This window comes from Nothobranchius furzeri, chromosome 3, assembly GCF_043380555.1.
Source record: "Nothobranchius furzeri strain GRZ-AD chromosome 3, NfurGRZ-RIMD1, whole genome shotgun sequence".
In the NCBI taxonomy this organism is placed as follows: Eukaryota; Metazoa; Chordata; class Actinopteri; order Cyprinodontiformes; family Nothobranchiidae; genus Nothobranchius; species Nothobranchius furzeri.
In genome coordinates this window covers 68,756,962-68,778,411 of record NC_091743.1, presented here as the reverse complement: position 1 = coordinate 68,778,411, position 21,450 = coordinate 68,756,962, and the positions used below count along the sequence as shown (strand labels likewise).

The 21,450-nt window shown below is 43.9% G+C and overlaps 1 protein-coding gene across 1 annotated transcript in view; it reads left to right on the top strand.

The window, feature by feature from the left end:
* The window catches only part of tasora (transcription activation suppressor a), a 46,420-nt gene that overhangs the window by 6,361 nt on the left and 18,609 nt on the right, over nt 1-21,450 (top strand). Inside the window, exons 2-27 of the mRNA XM_015958701.3 lie at nt 5,091-5,236; nt 5,365-5,457; nt 5,536-5,608; nt 8,038-8,129; nt 8,284-8,415; nt 8,595-8,725; nt 10,289-10,320; nt 10,445-10,550; nt 10,693-10,796; nt 10,915-11,018; nt 11,355-11,427; nt 11,519-11,593; nt 11,942-12,129; nt 12,213-12,452; nt 13,807-13,990; nt 14,892-15,014; nt 15,156-15,298; nt 15,610-15,784; nt 16,003-16,554; nt 16,710-17,977; nt 18,061-18,183; nt 18,261-18,420; nt 18,521-18,629; nt 18,732-18,910; nt 18,986-19,135; nt 19,290-20,010. Coding sequence (XP_015814187.3) covers nt 5,091-5,236; nt 5,365-5,457; nt 5,536-5,608; nt 8,038-8,129; nt 8,284-8,415; nt 8,595-8,725; nt 10,289-10,320; nt 10,445-10,550; nt 10,693-10,796; nt 10,915-11,018; nt 11,355-11,427; nt 11,519-11,593; nt 11,942-12,129; nt 12,213-12,452; nt 13,807-13,990; nt 14,892-15,014; nt 15,156-15,298; nt 15,610-15,784; nt 16,003-16,554; nt 16,710-17,977; nt 18,061-18,183; nt 18,261-18,420; nt 18,521-18,629; nt 18,732-18,910; nt 18,986-19,135; nt 19,290-20,010 — 5,476 coding nt within the window. The remainder of the gene's footprint in view (nt 1-5,090; nt 5,237-5,364; nt 5,458-5,535; nt 5,609-8,037; nt 8,130-8,283; nt 8,416-8,594; nt 8,726-10,288; nt 10,321-10,444; nt 10,551-10,692; nt 10,797-10,914; nt 11,019-11,354; nt 11,428-11,518; nt 11,594-11,941; nt 12,130-12,212; nt 12,453-13,806; nt 13,991-14,891; nt 15,015-15,155; nt 15,299-15,609; nt 15,785-16,002; nt 16,555-16,709; nt 17,978-18,060; nt 18,184-18,260; nt 18,421-18,520; nt 18,630-18,731; nt 18,911-18,985; nt 19,136-19,289; nt 20,011-21,450) is intronic.

Here is a 21,450-nt window from a genome sequence, read left to right as displayed (position 1 = left end):
ACAACAAGGAGATAGGTTTCACTTTTGGTATGAGCACAGAAAATTAAACTGACAAGCAAAACGGCCAAGTAGTGTGTCTATGCGTGTACAGAACTTGCCTCCTGTTGGATGGAAAGTGCTTTAAAAATAAAGTTGAAGATGATCATATATTTTAATCTCCATATGACATGGACTGATATATCGAGCCTATATTTATCATTTTTGTATACAGGTGCTGGCCAGTAAATTAGAATATCATCAAAAGGTTGAAAATATTTCAGTAATTCCATTCAAAACGTGAAACTTGTACATTATATTCATGCAATGCACACAGACCAATGTATTTCCGATGTTTATTACGTTTAATTTTGATATTTATAGGTGACAACCAATGAAAACATCAAATCTGGTATCTCAGAAAATTAGAATATTCTAAAGGCCAATGAAAAAATGTTTGTTTCTCTAATGTTGGCCAACTGAAAAGAATGAACATGAAAAGAATGTGCATGTATAGCACTCAATACTTAGTCGGGGCTCCTTTTGCCTCAATAACTGCAGTAATGCGGCGTGGCATGGACTCGATCAGTCTGTGGCACTGCTCAGGTGTTATGAGAGCCCAGGTTGCTCTGATAGTCGTCTTCAGCTCCTCTGCATTGTTGGGTCTAGCGTATTGCATCCTCCGCTTCACAATACCCCATAGATTTTCTATGGGGTTAAGGTCAGGCGAGTTTGCTGGCCAATCAAGGACAGGGATACCATGGTCCTTGAACCAGGTGCTGGTGGTTTTGGCACTGTGTGCAGGTGCCAAGTCCTGTTGAAAGGTGAAGTCTGCATCCCCATAAAGTTGGTCAGCAGCAGGAAGCATGAAGTGCTCTAAAACTTCCTGGTAGACGGCTGCATTGACCCTGGACCTCAGGAAACAGAGTGGGCCAACACCGGCAGATGACATGGCACCCCACACCATCACTGACGGTGGAAACTTTACACTGGACCTCATGCAACGTGGATTCTGTGCTTCTCCGCTCTTCCTCCAGACTCTGGGTCCTTGATTTCCAAAGGAAATGCAGAACTTGCTTTCATCAGAAAACATAACTTTGGACCACTCAGCATCAGTCCAGTCCTTTTTGTCCTTGGCCCAGGCGAGACGCTTCTTGCGCTGTTTCTTGTTCAAGAGTGGCTTGACACATGGAATGCGACACCTGAATCCCATGTCTTTCATGAGTCTCCTCGTGGTGGTTCTTGAAGCGCTGACTCCAGCTGCAGTCCACTCTTTGTGGATCTCCCCCACATTTTTGAATGGGTTTGTCGTCACAATTCTCTGCAGGGTGCGGTTATCCCTAGAGCTTGTACACTTTTTTCTACCACATTTTTTCCGTCCCTTCGCCTGTCTGTTAATGTGCTTGGACACAGAGCTCCTTGAACAGCCAGCTTCTTTAGCAATCACCTTTTGTGTCTTGCCCTCCTTGTGCAAGGTGTCAATGATTGTCTTTTGGACAGCTGTTAAGTCAGAAGTCTTCCCCATGATTGTGGTGCCTTCAAAACAAGACTGAGGGACCTTTTAAAGGCCTTTGCAGGTGTTTTGAGTAAATCAGCTGATTAGAGTGGCAGCAGGTGTCTTCTATATTCAGCCTTTTCAGAATATTCTAATTTTTTGAGATACCAAATTTGGAGTTTTCATTAGTTGTCACTTATGAATATCAAATTTAAATGTAATGAACATTGGAAATACATTGGTCTGTGTGCATTGCATGAATATAATGTACAAGTTTCACGTTTTGAATGGAATTACTGAAATATTTTCAACCTTTTGATGATATTCTAATTTACTGGCCAGCACCTGTACGTCAGCATTGGCCAATATACCTTTTTAGTAGAGAGCCAGTGTAACATCAGGCATATCTGCGGGTAGCCCAGTGCTGCTGCAGAATTTAATTTACATTTATATTCCTAAATGACATCTGCATAAGTAATAGAATAAAACTTGTCCACCGTGGTGGAAAAATTTTTTTCTTTCAGCTCTCAAGAACTAAAAAAAAAACATTCATGCATACAAACATTCTTGACACTATGTGCTCTGGTGGGTCTCATCGGTTACTTTGGTTAAGGATCAGTACAGCACTTGGTACAAATGATTTCATATATATATTTCTGGTTGCAAGAAGCGCACTAAAACCCCTTCCCGAACTCAAGGGTTCAAACTGACGGAAGAGAGGATGACTGCTGTCTGCTACAATGCTCCTCTCAGTGTTCCTCACCCTTTCAGAAGCCAACTGGGAGATAGTTTTCTGTGGTCTGCCAACTGTTTTGTCTTCCTATGAGACAATTCGTAGGAGTTTGGCCTTGGATTTGCAGTTCACATGACCAGACCAGGCTGGGTTGAGTTGACGGAATGCTCTCCACAGTTGCAAACAAACTCTAGAGTTTGCTGATTGACATCTAGACTTCTGAGCTTTCTCAAATGCTTTCTGTGAGCATTTCTTACAGATGTAAACATTATCACTTCCTTTTATTTACCTGTTTTGATACTTGCATGTATATATACAGTTTTATCGTTTGATTAACTTTAGTTATACTAATAAGAATACTGAGCAGTGCACAAAATTAAGATTCAACAGTTGGTTCAAATCAGAGTTCAAAAAAAGAGTTGAGTTCAGAAAAGTTTGCTATGCCTGCTAGACTCGCCCTCTGTCTATTCTACACAGAGGACAAGTCTGGATACTCGGAGGCAGAGAGCACCAAGAGAGGTGGGACTAACCAGCTCAAAAATAACCAATCAGAAAAAAGGTGGAAATGATGACTGTATCACACTGTAGTTTTTTAGCTTTAGTCAAAGATGGCGACAGCGCAAGCATCTTTCTTTAAAAGAAAGGCTTTTAGCAGTTCTTGTTTTGGTTTTAAAGACAAGTCCAAGTCATTTAGAACAGAGGAAAAAGCCACAGCGAACTCCGCTTCAGACGTCATCTTCGTTGTTTATGAGAAACTGAGCGTTGCGGTGTGTGACGTACGTTCAACGCTGATTGACTCGGTTAGAATTCTCAGGGGGTGGGGTTATTTGAAGGGGAGTGTTACCAGGCCCTTTGCTTCCCATAAGGAAGCATTGACATGGCTGGCCAGGTTACATAAATGTTGTGCTCCCACTGTTGTTACTTACCAGGGATATTTCAGTTGTGGTGGAAAATATTAGCCGTGAAAATTGGCCCAAAAATCAGCAGAACGTATCAGTCATCAGCTGACCGTGACCTCTACATATCATAATTATTTTCTTTTTTCTTATTTAACACAGTAAAGTAAATAGATGTTTCTTTTCCTTCGGCTGACATGTTTCGGGTGGAAGGTTGACGAAGGCGGGCTTTCCGGCTGAAACATGTCGGCCGAAGGTAAAGAAATATCTAATTACTTCACTGTGTTAAATAAGAAAAAGAAGATCATTATGGATCAACACACAGAACAAAAATACAGAAGAGCTCTACAGATCAGTATCAGCAATAGGAAAACCCATATCGGTCAGTTTCTAAACTATTTGGAACCAAAGAACATTAATGTAGTAATGTGTTACACTGATGTTTTCATTGTCCATTCCAATTCAATTCAATTCAAGTTTATTTATATAGCGCCAAATCACGACAAGAGTCGTCTCAAGGCACTTCACATAATAAACATTCCAATTCACAGTTCATTAAGCCAATCAGAAATAATGTTTCCTATATAAGGAACCCAGCAAATTGCATCAAGTCACTGACTAGTGTCAGTGACTATACAGCAATCCTCATACTAAGCAAGCATGCAGCGACAGTGGAGAGGAAAACTCCCTTTTAACAGGAAGAAACCTCCAGAGAATCCTGGCTCAGTATAAGCAGCCATCCTCCACGGCTCCAGAGTCCAGGGGCCTCATTTATCAAGCTTGCTTACGCACAAAACGGGTTCGGAAAACTGTGTAAGCAACTTTCCACGCAAACTTTGGGATTTATGGAAAAAAAACTTAGCGGAAAAATGTGCGCAACTTTAAGTTGACTAAGGACCTGGCTTACGCACATTTTGAACATGGAGAGCACCTGCAGTGCTGCTGCTGAGAAGGATAAATTATGAAGTCCTGCAGCATTATCACTTGTACTGCTTCGTTTTCACAAAGAACAAGACCCTCCCACACACGCGCACACACACACGCATGCGAGCATACAAAAACAGGCACGCACACGCGCGCACACACACACACAAACACACACCCTGAAGCGCAGAATACAGAATGCAGATTATCAGCAGGGGGACAGGTTGAGACAGAATGTCATGCGTCTGTGACAGTGTGTCCTGTCACTGTGACTTGATTGATCATGCGTCCTGGCTACTTGGACAAGGGAGATCTCCGTTTGGGTGACTGGTTAGTGCTCATGACTTTCACCCAGGAGTCTGGGGATTGAATCCCGATTGGACCATTTTTTTTATATCCGCCACAGATCTCTGAAGAATTCACAACATTGACGGCTTCAGCAACGCTGTGCCACTCCGTGGATTTTCTCTTATTTGTTTTGCTAAAGCACTTCCTTTCATTTCTCCACCTCACCCACATGTACCTCAATTTCTGCTTCTGTGAAATTGCGCTTCCTCGATCTGCCTTGATCTACGGTCGCCATCGTCATTGGCTGCAACAGCCAGCTTATGTATATGCATGAGATTCACAAGGCACTTTGCATTGACTATTTATGGCAGAAAGTGGGTGTGGTGAGGGCGGGATGTGACTAAAAAGCAGCTGAGAACCTTTCTAGATAATTTCTGATTCATGAAGCGGAGATTGCGTGCAGCTGTGCGTCCTCCATGTTTGATAGATCACAAACCTACTTGGCATAAGTACTTTTTTTTGCTGAACTGAAGTACGGTTTTAGTAAGGATTCTAGGCAATGTTTGATAAACGAGACCCCAGTTGTGTAGATATGTGTAAAACTCAAATATCAGCCTCTGTGGTAAAACTTCACACTAGAGGTGGACAATGTTTTGTTAACTTATTTCTGTAGGATCCCATTTATTATTTTTGGAACTTTTGGGGCCTGTGTCACTTTTGTCCTTGTTTTATTTTATTTATTTGTGCAGGCATCACAATTTTCCTTGTTTTTGTTCAGCTCTCTTCCAGTTTGTCTCCACTGAGTCCAGGGAGTATGAAGACATGAAGACCATCCTAATCTCCAGCTACATTGACACCAACTCTTCTAGCTGTTTCATGTACAGCAACCCGCGTCTTGTTCACAGTGAGCTGCTGGAGAAGGAGGTGAAGAAGGAACTTATTCAGATGTGTTTTAGCTCTTTAGCTTTTCTTAGAAGCTCCCAAAGATGGTTTGTTTAGGAATGATTGATTGGAAAATTTGTCTGATTAACAAACTGTTTTATGTTTGTCAGTTTGTAGAAAAAAGGAAGGAGATGAAGGCTGATGGGAGAACAGAAAAGGAGCTGGAGGAGAGTTACTGTTTCTTGTTGACTACTTTGACCAATGTGAGTTTATGTTTTGGGTTCATCAATCTCTAACTCAATGTCTAATGATTACCTTGTGTTTCCATCTGTCTGCTGTAGCTTCCTGCTCTCTGTGAGAAGGGGCTGGTCGTGGGTCAGAGCAGGATCACCATGCTGGGAGACCCTGGGAAAGGTAGGAGCTATCTGATGATTTCAGCAAAACAAAATTTTGTTTTCACTGGTGATTCTTGTTGCGGTATTAGTGCGCAAAATGGATGTCATCTCGGAGAGAGTCACTGGACGGTACGGATAAGTTTAAAACCCAAAATTGGCTTCACTGAAGGACTGGAAATGATCAGTTTAAAGACTGAAGGCAGGGAGGAAAATTATCTCAGCCTGACCCAAACAAATTCTTGTTATCTGAATCTGACGCTCTGGTAGCCTTGAGCTGCAAGCAACTAAAACCCCCACGAAGGAATGCAGACAGATGCTGTGAAAACCCGACCCCCCCCCCCCCCCCCCCCCTTTCGGTTTGGTGTACTTCAGCCTGGCGAGGTCATCAGCTGGAGGAGTCGATGTGCTCTTCGCTTCTCCCAAGATCTCCCCCCCACCTGTGACTGTACAGTAGATGAGCGCCTTAGATGGCTGCTCTCGCTGGGGGGAACAGGATCCCAGCCCCCCGCCTTCCTATTGGAGTCTCATGTTGTGAACTGTTGATGTTCGTGCTTATATGTTTGAGGTGTTTTTTTTGCATAGCAAAGCTACGCCCTGTCGGGAGCATCGACATAATATACGTGGACATCTTCTTTCCATAGGCTCCAATATCACTTTTTTGAGGCCAAATGGGAGGTGGCCACCACCGCCATTTTGACCGTGTCACAGGTACCGTCAAGCCCAGACAATTCCACAAAAGGGAAGAGAGGAGGAGCTGAGGGTGGGGCTGTAAGGCTGGGATCAACTGACGACACCTGGTCGAACTAGCTACAAGCTAACCTGAAGCTAACCCAAAGCTAACGCGGAGGTGGGAGCTAAGCTAACGAAGGTAGCAACCTAGCTACAACTGGAGTTAACTGTGCACAACACCAAAGCTTCTGAGTCAGAGATACGCCGGGCTGACCTCTGGGTAAAACCGGGTGGAACATAGAGGTCTCCGAGACCTCCACAAGCTGGCAGCCACACAGCAGACAAGCGCCGCTGCGATCTGAGATGCGCAGAGCTGCCGCTGGGGAGAACCAGGTGGAAAGGTTTCCATCCCAGAGCTCCACAAGCCGGCAACCCGCGCAGCAGACAGAAGCCACGATCAGACAGAGATGCACCGAGCTGCAGGGAGACCCAGCCGGCAGCCCAGCGCATCAAACAGAAGCCGCGATCAGACAGAGATGTGCCGAGCTGCAGGGAGAAACAGCCGGCATTCCGCGCAGCAAACAAAAGCCGCAAAGCCAGGGGAGAACCGGGTGGAAAACAGAGGTCTCCCGAGAGCTCCACAAGCCGATAGTCGGAACCCAGCTCCACCAACATGTTATATTTCAACCCATTTTCTAAAGTGCAGCATTATGTTAAATGCACTGGGTTTTACCCTATTACATTTAAATTTCATGTTTAAATAGTACATGTTAAAATCTAAGCTCAGCTCGGCAGTGACCTAAAATACATAAATATAATTTTACTTACCGAAAAAAATGAAGTGGAGACTCCTTGGACGCCAACTTGTTTTGGGGCCTGACAGAGATAATTTCCTCACTGTCTTAAAGTTCCATTGGTCCTCAGCCCCTCTGAATCCAATAATGGCCTAATTAATCCATTCCAATCCGCGCTGACCCGTCAACTTTCTCCTTGATGGAATCCACCTTCTGTGCCAGAGTCTGAATCTCAGCCAAAGTTCCATGCTTACAACTCATCTCAACAATTATATGAGTCTGTGCGTTTACAGCGCGGTGTAATCCATCCCTGAACTCCGGAAGCGAGCCAATATTCCTCGACAGCTTGTTAATTTTCCGGTAAGCCAGGTAACCTCCCAGGCCAAAAAGCAGGAAACCTGACACCAACACCACGAATATCCAGACATCTTCAGAATCCTCTACAGACAGCTGAGACAGACATACCAAGTTCCACTGTTTCCAGGAGTCCATGATATGCCCAACTGGCTCTGTCCCAGAGGGGCACCGGGGATCCCCTTCTCCCGTTCTCATTGTTGAAAATTTTTTGTCAATCGCGTTGAGAGGCCAACTGACCAGGTCCATTTTAGTCATTTCAGTTTCCAGTTTTCCAGAAAAAATGCAGAAGCGCCGTACACCCAGAGACAGACAAAGCCTTGGGATAAGATAGGGAGGAGAGGAGGAAAAAAGCATCTGTACTCTCCAAGAGCCGGAAGAAGAAAACATAGGGCATATTGTGGGCATACACGTCCTCATAGCTGGAGTTCCTTTTAAGTAATATATTTTCTTAAACCTTATATAGTCTCTTTCTTTCTTTTTTCCAGCATAGTGGGTTCTGCTGAAACCCAGCTGTGACTGTCTGTGCTGTTTGATCATTTATGTTGTAGCACAGTGTAGATCCAGTGTGAAGGGGGCCCAAAGTCACTTCTAGGTTGGGATGCGGTCTCAGACCTTGTTTTTATTACAGGTGTGTATCTTTCACGGTACTGTGACCTTCTACAGATGAATGCCTTCACACCTGGAACAGAAGGAGAGATCATTATATTCAAAGTGATGAAGGTAAATCAACTATCAGGTGGTCATCATCACCAGGTACTCTTTCAGCTGTTCTGTTGAAGCAAGGAAACAGGAAACAGTAATGTGCAGATTTTGAGGCAGAAAACATTTATGTTAAGGGAGAAGAAAAGACCCAAGTATTTGTATGTGGTTTCAGGGAAAAGTCAAGAGCTTTTATGAAAACATGAAGACTGTTCAAGATCCGACGCCTCGCTTCGACAGCCACATTGCCAAAAACGCCAGCAACGTCACCTCGCTCACTCACTTCCGCGCCTTTGAACTCACACAGGTGAGCTCATTTATACACAACAGTTATGCTTGGTGCTTAAACGGATGTCAGGCATCAAACCCTAACTCAGTTCATCACCATGGTAATGTTGGTAGTCATATAAAATGTTTTCAGATTAAAAAGGTTGTGCTGTAATGTCCTCTTTATATATATATTTTATGATTTTTTTTTTGTCCTAGCAATATTTTTATGAGTACTCATTCGACGAGCTGCGTCCACGTCCACGGCAGGTGTGCCCGTACGCCGTTGTCTCCTTCCACTTCAAAGGAAAAGACGCTTCACTTCCCAGCAAACCTGCTGCACCCATCAGGTACAAGCACATGAAGGATTCAATTAAAACTTTACATAAATGGATCAAGTGCAAAACAAAACGGGTTTGCCAGAATAATCTGGAGATTATAATTGTTTAACCCTTTAAGCATAAAAGTCGCAATATTGCGACAAGCGTCATTACTGACTTTAACAAGCCACGGTTACAAATTTTAAACAATTAAACTCTCAAAAGAAATGGTTCAGAAAGGAAATTCAAATGTTCACAGCTTTGTGTGTGATTTATTATTATAATTATAATTATTTATTGTGGCAGAAGCTGATGTGGTCCACCACAGAGAAAGCTGCTCTAGCATGATGACTTTAATTATTCTACAGGTTATTGTTCAGCCTTCTCACGCTCACACACACACACACACACACACACACACACACACACACACACACACACGAGTGTTGGTGAGCGGCTAAGTCTGACTGCTGACGCTCTGTGTGTGTTTTTATTTCTGCAGTGAGACAAACTCACCTCACACCGTCCAGAGTTTGTTCTTTAAAGCTTCTATTAAATCCACCATGTTGACGTATTTAACACGTTTCCTCTATGCTGCAGGAGTTAAAGTTTACATTACGGAGTAAAAGTTTGGCAGACGCGTTTGTTTATATTTGGCCGCTGCGGGCCGGGTGGGGGGAAGGTGGACTCGGTGCTGCACACAGACAGCTGGTGTGATCCACTCTGATCACAATTTGCAGATTACATTTATTTGTCACGGAGATCAGCCGCGGATTCCTCTTCCGGTCGGCATTCTAGGAATCGAAATAAAAAACTTTGATCGATTCCGGGAAAAACTAACAGTTGGTCCCGGTTCCAGTCGACGCTTGATGCCCAACCCAAATTCCAATACGGCAGCCTGATGATGTCATGATATGCACATTAGATGAGTGAATTTGTTCCCAACACAAACTTTGGGCCCTACTGAAGATTTTTTTATTTACAGTTTATCTTTATCTCTAACCGTTTCCAAGCTACAACCTTTTGAAATGGTCATGTCAAAATTGAATATTTTCTTGAACTCTGCCGCCCAAAGGGTTATGATAATCTCATCTGTTTACAGGTGGGAGGTGGATGTTTTTCTAGTTTGGTTTGGCTTAAATGCAATTCCTGTTGGCTTTAATTCTACCACAGAAATAATTCACTAAAGGAATCTGAAAAACAAGCTTGACAAGTCATTTTCAGGGGACTTTTAAGTTGGTTTTGGCAAAAAATGAAAGAGTCCTTATTTGTATTATGGGTAAAATAATACGAAAGAGATGCAAGTAACTTCTAACTAAGATCTATGTGAGTTAACTAGCTGTTATAAACATAATTTAGCAGAAAAAATCTCTTTAGTTTATTACATTTTCTGGTTTCTTGTATGTTTTTCTTCCTCTGAGATTTCTTTATTAATGGTTGGTAAAAATATGAATCAAAAGGAGATCTGACTGTTTACAACTGTTTGGTTCAAAGGAAATGTGTATCTTTATTCTTGCATAGACAGTTTAAAAAGCCTATCCACATTAGCATTGTGTTGACACTTCATCTGGGATCTGATCTCCTGGTTTGCAGGTCGATCAGTCAGCTGTCTGACAGGAGTAAAGGTGAGCAATCTTAACCTTAATCTGTTAATCCCAAAACTTCCAAATAACAACTGCTTAGAATGAATGAATAAAGGTCTGACTTTTGGTTAGCTAGTGATACTGAGGGTTTTTGTTCTTTTTTCAGAGACTGGTTCTTTCACGGTTTGGACGGGAGATATAGTAAAAAGAAAGCTGGTTCTTTTTCCGGCCGCTCTTCTATCCAGCTTGATCCCCTTTCTGCCTCACAGACTGTGAGTAGTGTTTAAGATCATTAGAGTCTTTAATTAGCAGTAAGCATCAGGACAAGAGTCAGACTTTGTTCCTATTAGAATTAGTCATCTAAAGTTTTTCTAGCTACTAACTTTTAAACGATTTTCTGTGTTTCTCCTTCAGACCAGAGAAGTTGGATGTGGGGAACTTGATGAGGTTTGATCAGTTGACCAAGCTGATGCCCTCTGGTCTGCTCTCCTATGACTTGTACAGCAGCAGCAAAGAAGGTGAGGTCACATTTATTCTCTAGCTTTAAAAATATAGAAATATCTAGTAGTTTTGGGCTTCCCGTATGTTATCATCATCATTCCTGTTGGAACTAAAGTTGTGTTTCTGTGTGTTCAGTCGTTGCTGATGGCTGTTACTGCAGTCTGCTGGAGGTGGTTGATAGAAGTTGCTCTTCAGTGAACATGACCAAGCTGCTTCTGCAGCTGGAGAGAAAGAGAGTGGTAGGTTCCTCAAACTTGACCTTCTTCTAACTTTAAAATCAATCCGCTTCTCCTGATCAGTCTTCATATTTTTGGAGATTTCCCATCTCCCTCAGTTTAAATCGGTCAGTAACGAAGGCTAGACCCAATTCTTCTCATTTCTGCTGCTAATTCATGACATCGACTTAAGAATGATCTGAATTTTATCATGAACAAGGCTGTTATTAATTTTAATTAGAATCTGAGATTGTATTCATCTAATCCGATGTTACAGGCGCCATGTTGGACTTTGCTACTCCTTACAGATTTGTCTATATAAATGACTTTTTCTCCTGTTTTTATTGTTTTCTCTGTCAGGTTCTGGTACGCCCTCTCTCAGAACAAGGTTTCTTCTTCCTGCTGTCCAGTGTTCAGATGACCTCACTGTCCGGTAAGTTACGGGGGGAGAGAAACTTCAGGATCATGTGTTAATTGCTGTTGAACACGTAAAACAACAGTGACGCCGATGTTTGTGTTTTCAGAGAGCGGAGAGTCCAGGAAGAGGTGCCTTCAGGCCTTATTTGTGTTCCGAGAACCCAGAGACGTGTCCGGATTTGGTGAGGAAAGTTTAGACGCGTCGGTGGTTTTTTGAGTCAAATCCACAAACGTGAAAGCTGATGTCTGATTTAAGCTGGTAGACTAACATGTTAAAGTGGTCATTAGAGGGAGGGACAAAAGTCTCTGCAGGTGATTTTATCTTTTTATTTTATTCTGCTGTAAACGTGAACTAAGCTTGCAATTTTTTCTACAAAACTTTATTAAAAACTGTTCATTTTAAGGTAAGTTTGTAATAACTTTGTGTTTATAAATTAGGTCTAAGGAGGATGAGAAGGGGAATATTTAAAACAGACTGAATCTTTGATTTATTACTGTTTTCATAATCCAACGGCTTATTTCTTCTTCAGCATCCCATTGTACCTCCTATTCCCATGAGCCACAAATGTCCAATGTCTCAGTGATGCCTCGGCTGAAAGAGTTTATTCCAGCTTTGCACCACGCTCTGATTAAAGCTCGAGCCAACCCCCCTTCTAACCTCTCTGCTGGTGTGGAGCTGCAGACGCGGGAATACCTCAGTAGCTTGAGCGATGGCAGCGTATGACCAATATCTCACACTCGCCCGTTTCCTGTGTTGCTGCAGAACGATCTGCAACACATCCTTCTGTTGTTGCCCTGCAGGCCCGACAGTACTCCATGACAGAGTACGATGCCAAAGTAGACGAAGAGGGCAAACTGCATCCTCCTCCCAAACACCATCGTGTTAACATGGACAGCTACATGAAGTCCTACCTGTCCAACCCCGCCCTCTACCTGCTGCCGGTGGCCCGTGCCGAACAGGTGGTGAATTCTGTGTGTGGCCCCGAGCAGCGACAGGAGACGGCGGCTAACAGCATAGCAGGATGCACCAATGATAGAAAGGTGAGAACTGGAACGATTTATTTCCACAAGTAACTCAGTGTTTCTTACGTGAGGCCAGAGTAACCAACCAATCCATAAGAATTATATTTGAGATGTTCAGCTCTGAAAAAACTAATTGTTTGGTTTAAATTTAGGAGCATTATTTAAAAAATAATCTAAAATTAGATAAATGTTGTTTCTTCAAATCAGCACCAGTTTTTGCCAGAATGTCTACCAAACCCACATTGTTGTATCAGCTGAACAACTTCTGGTTAAACTAATGACTGTATACAGAAGAAGGATGAACCTTCTGCACCGTCACCTGTAGGTTTCTGAAGAGCTGAATGGAAGCCCAGTGGGTGGTTCCCATCACTGCCATCTTGGCCATGTCACACATTTAGTCACTTCCAGAAAATACAAAAATGGAGCTGAGAGGGAGGCTATGAAGGTGGAAGCAGATGATTGACACCCCTCACTTTCTGAGCTGATGTAGCTCTGAGTTAACTGAGCTAAAAGCTAGTGGAGGTTGGCTGGCACTTTTAGCCAAAAAATCTCCATTGAGCAACTCTGCGACCCTCTTGTCTTCTAGGCTGTAACAGTTTTAACGTGAGGATGATGCTGAGACCTTCCTGGAGCGGGAAGACGATCTAGCGCTGATGGCTGAATGGCACATTGCCACGCCTGAACCTATGTAGGGGAAACACTGGTCTTATTCTGTCCTGCTCTCAACTTGAGACAGTTGTCCACACCTTCATCTCCTCATGCTTAGACTACTACAACTCGCTTTTCATTTGTCTGAGCAAAACCTCTCTGAACCGTCTACAGGGGGTTCAGAATGCCTGTGCTCGGCTTCTGACCAAGTCCTCCAAATACACCCACATCACACCGCTTCTACTCCAGCTTTGTTGGCTGCCAGTCAACTTCAGGGTTAATTTCAAGATCCTGGTTCTGGTCTATAGGGCCTTACATGGACAAGCACCATCATACGTTGGTGATCTTCTCAGTCCCTACACCCCCAGCAGGTCCCTGAGGTCCAGTGACCAAAGCCTTTTAACATGAGAGTCAATCAAAACTTGCTCTTTTCTGAAGCCAGCCCCTAGTGAATGGGAAGGGAACTGCAATGTTTGTCTCTTCTGCATTCTGGTAAAGGCAAAGTTTTCCCCTTGGGTTAAACACTTTGCTGATAAAATCAAGGACGGGACATGAGGAAAAAAGATGCTGCTGCTAAGTTGCATGAGTTTGTTTACCATCTGGCATGTTGACAAAACACGTGTCACCTGGCTTTTAAGTTTGGTCCACCAAACATTTACCCTGCTGCAGGATCTCTATCTGAACCAGAACTTTTTACGTATTGAAGTCTTGTGTTTGTTTTCAGATACAGCAGCTTTTGGACATGTTTTGGACCTGTAAGAGGAATGCTGAATTAGAGGTGAGGAGGGAAGGAGGTGAGGCTTTGAAGGTACCAGGAAGGAAGAGGAAGATGGAACAGGAGACGGCAGAAAGAGCACTGAAATATTTTAAAAAATCACAGGAAACCGGAAGACATGAAAAGATTCCAGGTGAGGAGACATGAATGTTGCATCAATTTGTTCAGAGAGCTGGACCTTGTGGGTTTAAAGAGGGACCGGACACCATCAGAAAATGTAACTCCACCCCTAGGCAAGATTTGAAAAATGCTATGAAAGTGGGCGTTGCCAGGAGGCACAGAGTGGCATGGCCAAGTGTGGGGAATTTCCATCCCTGGAGGGAGTGGGAGGAGACTGTACCGATGACGTGAAATTGTTCCATCCCCAGTCAGTCACTAATTTAAAATGCAGTAGCTGCTGTTCTGCCACAGGGGGCAGCACTAAGACGTTTCGAGACCTCGATTCTAGATTTAATCAAGTTTACGGAAACATGTCAAAAAATGCACAGAAACAGAAAGATTGGGTTGTAAAAACCCAGTTATACCACTTATAAGCAAAAAAAATGTTATTTTGGGGTTTAGTTGCTCTTTGAGCATCTCTATCTGAAATTAGCTTTTCACCTAATTTCATCAAGGATTTGTCTCACAAAGTGCAGTACACCTTAAAACAAAAGTGGGATTTTCAGAGATCAAATGTCTCGTTCCTTGGCAGATTTTTTCTGTGTTTTGCTGCCATTTTAAAAAATAGCTCTACCTGTACTTTTCCTGTGTGCTGTTCAAAAAAGACAGCGCTAAAGTAAAAGCTAGGTCATAAATGGGCTAACAGTGAGGTGAAGGAGGAGTCAGTGTTGGACACTTGCTTGATTCCTGCTCCAAACACTGCCACCAGCTGGTTTGGGGTGAAACGGGTTGAGCCGCAGCACGACTGTTTGATGCGCAGAAACACTCATCGTGTAGACTGAAAGGCTTCTGAGTCTACACAAAGGAAACCCCTCAACAGTGTTTGTACATTTTTTGATTCTTTTTCTTATTTTCTTTCTGGTTCTGATTTCTAGATGGAGAAAACAGAGTCCCTTCTTCTCCTTTCTCTTTTAAATCTCTGATCGACATTTTGGGCTTGAAGGATCTGAGGGAAGATAAATCTGAACTTTTGGAGAAATTTACGAGGCAGCTGAAAGGTGACTGAATACAGGAACTGTTGTGTTAACACTTTCAGCCTCTTCCTGTCTCAGAGCTCTGCAGTAGTAGTTTAGATTCGTATTTCAGTAAAAGCACATCTAAAGCAGAAGTAATGAGTTTTTCTCTCTTTTCAACTACAGGTCTGATCAAAGTAGCCAATCAGAGCTTTAGTGCACAACAAGAGGAAGAGCTGAAGGATTCTAGTCCATTTGGTGTTTTGGCCACAAAGCTGGGTCTGCCCGCTAACTGTGACATCGATCTGAGGAAGCAGGAGGAGCTGGAGGTTGCATCTATTTTAGGATTTTCTGTTTGTTTATTTTATTTTATTTTATTTTATTTACAGAAAATAGGTTACAGGCTCCCTGTTGCTCAATCTAACATCCTGTAAAAAAAGTCTTATTTTCAGTGCTTTTTTGGGTAGTGGAGCACTTCTCCGTAAAACATTGGACTTAAATCTAATTATATTCAAGTTTTTGTAAAATCAATAATCTAACACAGGAGATCCAGTTAGTCGCACATTTTAATTTTAGTGATGGAGGAACAAAAAAAACAACATTTGGATAAACTGTAAATGTAACATTTGTGTGTCTGTAGGACCAGACGGGAGGCAGCATCAGTAGTTTGGAGGGATTTAGTCCCAGTTCGCACAGCGGGGAGATGAATTACCATGGGGCAGCGGGTAGGGGAGGAGGATGGTTTGGGAGGAAGGCAGGAGCTAATGAGGAGAAGCAAGAATGGGAGATCCCATGGGTCCTTATCCCCATCACAGGTTTGCCTGCCTAATTATCCATCTGCACATCAAGATGTAAACATTTGTGTAAAGGTAAAATTTAAAGTGATGTTTGTATATTTTGCAGAATTTCATGTTATCTTTAGTTAAACGTTTTCTCATGTAGTGAAAATAAAACTTTTCTTGTTTGGTGCATTTGGAGCAGATAAGCTGTCACAGGTGTGGTCACGATAAAAACCGAGTCTTACTGTTTGCAGGTCTGTCTTTAGAGAGATATTCTCAGGGTGGCCAGAACATCCCCATGGACCCCCGTTTCCAGCACCTCACCATGGCAACAAGCATCACCACAACAACTAAACCTGCCAGAAAGAGCCCCACCATGTCTCCTGAGCACAGTTCTCATCACCTTGTCACCCGGTACCCAAGCCCCATTCCTAGCCCGACTGCTTCATCCCCACAGTATCCGTCCCCCGACCCCAGCCCTCCTACTTCACCCTTTCAGTGTCCATCTCCTGACCCCAGTCCTACTTCACCTTCACAGTGTCCATCACCTGACGACAGCCCTCCTACTTCACCCTCACAGTGTCCATCTCCTGACCCCAGCCCTCCCCCATCTCCCTCTGAGTGCCCGTCTCCAGTGCCCAGTCCTGCTAGCTCTTCTGCCCAGTCCCTATCACCTGTAATTATCCCCCATCAAACATCCTCTCAATGTCACTCCCTGGAGCTTAATAAGCTCAGCTCAGTGGAGAGTAACCACAGTGGTGCTAATGAGCCTCCGTCACCCCTCACAGGCCCCAAGGAGTTTCCAGGTAATGTCATTTAAACTTAGATGACTGTTTTTTTTTTTCATCACAAATTATTTTCTGCAGAATTCTACCTGTCACACAGAACAACACTCAGCATTGAAGTTTTCTAAATAACATTTAATAGATGTAATTATTTATAACTTTTCTGTTTTCTAAAGGAGAGTCTAGTGAGAAAGAAGAGAAACATCAGGGCAAGGAAATCACCGAAGAGTTGTCTATTCTCTCTTTCATGGACTCATCTGGTGGTCCTGCTTCAGAGTTGAGGATTAAAGCTTCACAATCTCCCAATGAGCAGGTAGAAGGAAACAGTGGAAAAAGTTCAGAAATCTGGCCAGGTGAGGAGGAGAAGAAACAAAGAGATGAAGAGGCTGATCGGTGTTTGGACATTAAGAGTGAGGAGGAGGAAATGATCATAGAGGTAGCTAATGAACACAGGGAGAAGGGAGACATGCTGGAATCAGAAGGTGGCTCTACACCTCCCCTCTCTGTCTCATCAAACACAGCTTGTCCTCTTAGAGATATTGACATCCTGGTGGACAAACATCTGGAAGACTTTACCTCTGACCTACAGCTCCTCCTGCAGGAGGAGAGTGGTATCTCCAGCTTCCCTCAGCTCTCTCACACTCCTTTAAACACAGAAGCCTCCACTTCTCAGTGCACGCTCTCATACACATTATTGCCTCCATTCTCACACTACGTGTCTTTTTTCAACCCCTGCCCCCCAGTTCAGGACTATGTGAACGCACTAAAGGACAGCATCACATGCATGCTGACAAAGCCCGATGAAAGTAGGCCAGGGCACGAGGCCGATCCCGACCGGACTGATGCTGATGCCTCATTGGCTAAAACCATCAGTGATTTTGTTTCTAGCTTCAGAGTGGCTAGTGATGTCGCAGGAAGAAACGGTGAGGAGTTTCCTGCTGCTAATGTTGAGCCACCCATCAGTGAGGTTCCGCTGCTCTCCAGAGAAGACAGAGTCTGGCAGACAGACGAGACAAACTGGAGGAGTTCCCCGTCTCCTCAGCTCTCTTCATCTTATCAAAACACCTACAAACCTGAAACCTCTTCAGAGATCAGCAGGACAATCACTCAGAATATAGAAGAAGCACAAGATAACAGTGCGATCAGGACCGTCGTCTGCTCTGCTGAAAGGGAGCGTGAAGGGAGTTCAGCTGGATTAAACTGCATTGTAATGGTTCCGGGTTACAGCCGTGCATCTGACACATCAGCAGAACCCCCCCTCTCTGAGCCAGCATCCAGCCCAAGCCCTGTTCCATCAACCACACACCTGAGCTCCATTATCCACCAGCTGAACCCAGATGTGTTGAACAAACTGGTGGAGATCGCCAAAGACATTAAACGAAAGTCCCTTCAGTTCTATGTCCACTGTACAGAGGCAGGAGACCTGGTCTGTGAAGAGGTCAAGGTAAATACAGATTAACCTTTAACAGATGGGATGTTTAGTGAGACACCTCAGGACTTCCTGATCTGTGTGCTGTTGTGTTGCAGGAGCACATTCTGAATTTGGGTAACGTGCAGCAGAGTCCTGTTGACTTTCTACACCAGGAAAACTCTGAAAATGGGCTCCTGGTTATTATTAAGAACAAAGACATTGCTGGACATGTACACGAGGTACTTCACTGTTAGTGATGCTGCTGTAGACAAATTTGAGATCAGGTCTGACTGTTTGAAATGTTTCTGCTCACCAGATCCCCGGCCTCACAGCTTTGAAACGACACTCCTCTGTAATGTTTGTGGGCATTGATTCTCTGGACGACATAAGAAACGACAGCTGCATTGAGCTTTTTGTTTCTGGAGGCCTCATCATCTCAGATGAGTTGATCTTCAGTTCAGATGTCTTCACTCATGGTAGCTCACAGATCAAAAACCTGCTTTTTCATATTAGAAATAGGATAATTTTGTTTTTTGGCCCACTGAGTTAGAGCTCTTTATGTTTGTTACCATGCAGATAGACTCTCTGCGTTGCTGAGGCTCCTGGAGCAGCACAGTTCTCTTGAGAGTGTTTGGAAGTGGCTAATCCACTGCAAAACACAGAAGAAACTGAAAAAACAAGCCAGGTAGTGAATCTCTGATTAACACCTTAAACACAGGATAGATGGATTTAATGATCATTTTTGTTTGCAGTAGAGATTTTGGAATGTTATTTGCTTGTGTTTCAGGTTCAGCAGCCATGCAGCTAACATTCTAGATTTGCTGACAACATATCAGAAGCGTCAGATCATCGAGTTCCTCCCATATCATCACTGTGACATGACGGACCATCAGTCATGCAACCTCGACTGTTTCATCGAGCTGCAGGCTCGATACACGCAGTTCCGACACACCATCTACCTCACTGGTATGCACCTGTCAGCAGCGCCGCCAAAATCTTTGCTATTAACATTGTTTTATTAAACTTTTGTTTTTAAATCAGGGCACCCTTTAGAGATGTTACCTACTTACTCCAGTAAAGGCATCATTGTGACCAGTGTTGAGGAAATTCTGCAGAACTTCAGCAGCCTGGTTGGATGCCAAAGTGTCAGAGACAAGCAGTTATTTGTAGAAGATCTTCTCGCTCCCAAAGGTCGGTTCCAGCAGTTCAAAATGTTTCCCTTTTTCTGTTTAGACAGCAAAGATTGTGTTTAAAATCTACACAGCGGTTGTGTGCATTTGTGCTTTCAAACAGTAGTACTAATATTCCATATTTGCTGTTCTTTTGTGTTCTCATTTGTCCTCAGGTCTCAGCAGGCCGCTGGTTCATCAGGACTCTGTCTCTAGCTACAAACGCTCTCCCTCCACCCTCCCTGAGCACATCCACCCCATCTCCTCCTCCAGCCTTCCTCTGGAGTTCCCTCCACAGCCAACCTCCACCCAGCTCTTTCTCCCCCAGCCGTCCAACGAGATTGTCCCAGACTCTTCTTGTAAGAACAGCCTGTCTCCGACCACCAGCAGAGACATGAAGTTCCTTCAGCAGGCCATCCAACAGCTCCGAGCACAGCGCCTGGAGCAGCAGCAGCAGCTAAAACTGGAGCAGCAGCGGCTTGAGATGCAGATGGAGTCAAGCGACTACCGCCTCCCCATTCGTGCTGAGTCAGAAACCCCTCATTTGGTCAATGAAGAACCCACAGAACCTGTCCATCTCATGGCTGGCAGGAAAACGATTGGAACCAACGTGGAGTCGGTCCTGCAACAACCTTCCACCGAGGGTCCCGGGAGACAAGGGAGTCCAGGAGGAGACGAGCTTGAGGAACAGAGAGAGAGTAACTTAGTCAGAGGGGTTCAGTTACATACAGAAAGTTGGATCTCAACTAAGAATGACTCATCTACCTACTTATCCAGTCAAACGTCTGGAGTCACAGAACCGAGTGATAAAACCGAACCGCCCCATGGCAGGAGTGCAGAGGAAATAGATCAACAAGCAGAACCTGAAACATTCACAGCAGAGGACGTCAGATCAAGGTGAGTCAGATAACCTAGAAGAGTTTTATGAGCTTCTAGATAAATCTCTCATCACCCTGAAATAGGGATCAAATATACACAGAATTACTGTAGCTTTAGACATATGCTATTAAACAACATTCAGTGTTTGTAAAGGCTCTAAAGCTTTTCTGATGTCTGGTTAGTGCTATCGATTTTGCTCCTCCAAAGGCTTGTACAAACAGGATTTATAAACACAAACTGGCATCAAAAGACCACACAAGTAATGAAAGTATCTAAATTCTTATTATCAAATGGTATTTTATCTGGTGTGACAAATTCTGTGAGAAGGTTGGTCCAATGAGTAATATGTATTGATTTATTTGATTTCCAATAGCGTATTTTACAGTTGTCACTGTGCAGGTGCTGCTGGGTGCTAATACTAGACAATCAAACCACGCTTACCAAGTGAACATACACAGACAGTGCATTTGGACAATGTTTATGCTCAAAAGTTACTCGTTACTCACAGTGCTCAAATAACTTATCTTATTTTTACTCTTAGGTCAGTATTTGTGTCACTACTTTTTATATACTCCCACTTCTCAGTGGCCTTGTGGTAGAGCGTCTGCCCTGGGACTGGGAGATCAGGGTTCAAATCCCAATCGGCCGGGTCATACCAAAGACTTGGGCTCCAATGCCTCCCTCCTTGACACTCAGTTTTAAGGGGTTTGATTGGGGGTTAAACCGTCAAATAGTTCTCAAGCACAGCTGCAGCTCACCGCTCCCCACGAGGATGGGTCAAATGCGAAGATGAATTTCACCAATGTGTGATGACTAATGGTTCTTTCTGGTCAAAAGCCTTTTTTGTCCATGTTTGGAAGCTGTCTGGCTGAGACATTTAGCTGGACTTCTTCATTTACATCGCTGCCTCTTGAGTAACTCCACATCTGAGAATTGATAAGATCGGCTCGTTAGTCTCGAACGTAGGAGCTTCTCCATCGGCAAAATGTATGAAACAAATGTACCCCATGATTTGCTCCACACTTTGGAAACCTGCTCTTCCACACAAATACTGCCACCGCTTTGCTTTGTCTGTCTTTAGCTTGACCCGTTTCCCTTTCTAGCTGTTTCATGTAGTCGTGGACCTTAACCGACTTTAGAAAATGGGTAATAAATGTCCCCTCCAACATCCTCGCCACACCTTCCTCCACTTATCCAGGTCCGGGTCATGGGGGCAGCATCCCAAGTAGGGCAGCCCAGGCAATCCTCTCCTTGGCCAAATCCGCCAGCTTCTCAGCTGGGACACTCAGGCGTTCCCTGGCCAACTTAAAGACGTATATTCTCCAGGCTGGCCTGGGTCGACCCGGGGGCCTCACGGAGGCATCCAGACCAGATGCCCGAACCATCTTAACTTGCTCCTTTCAATGCGGAGAAGCAACAGCTCCACTCCGAGTCCCTCCTGGATGTCCGAGCTCCTTG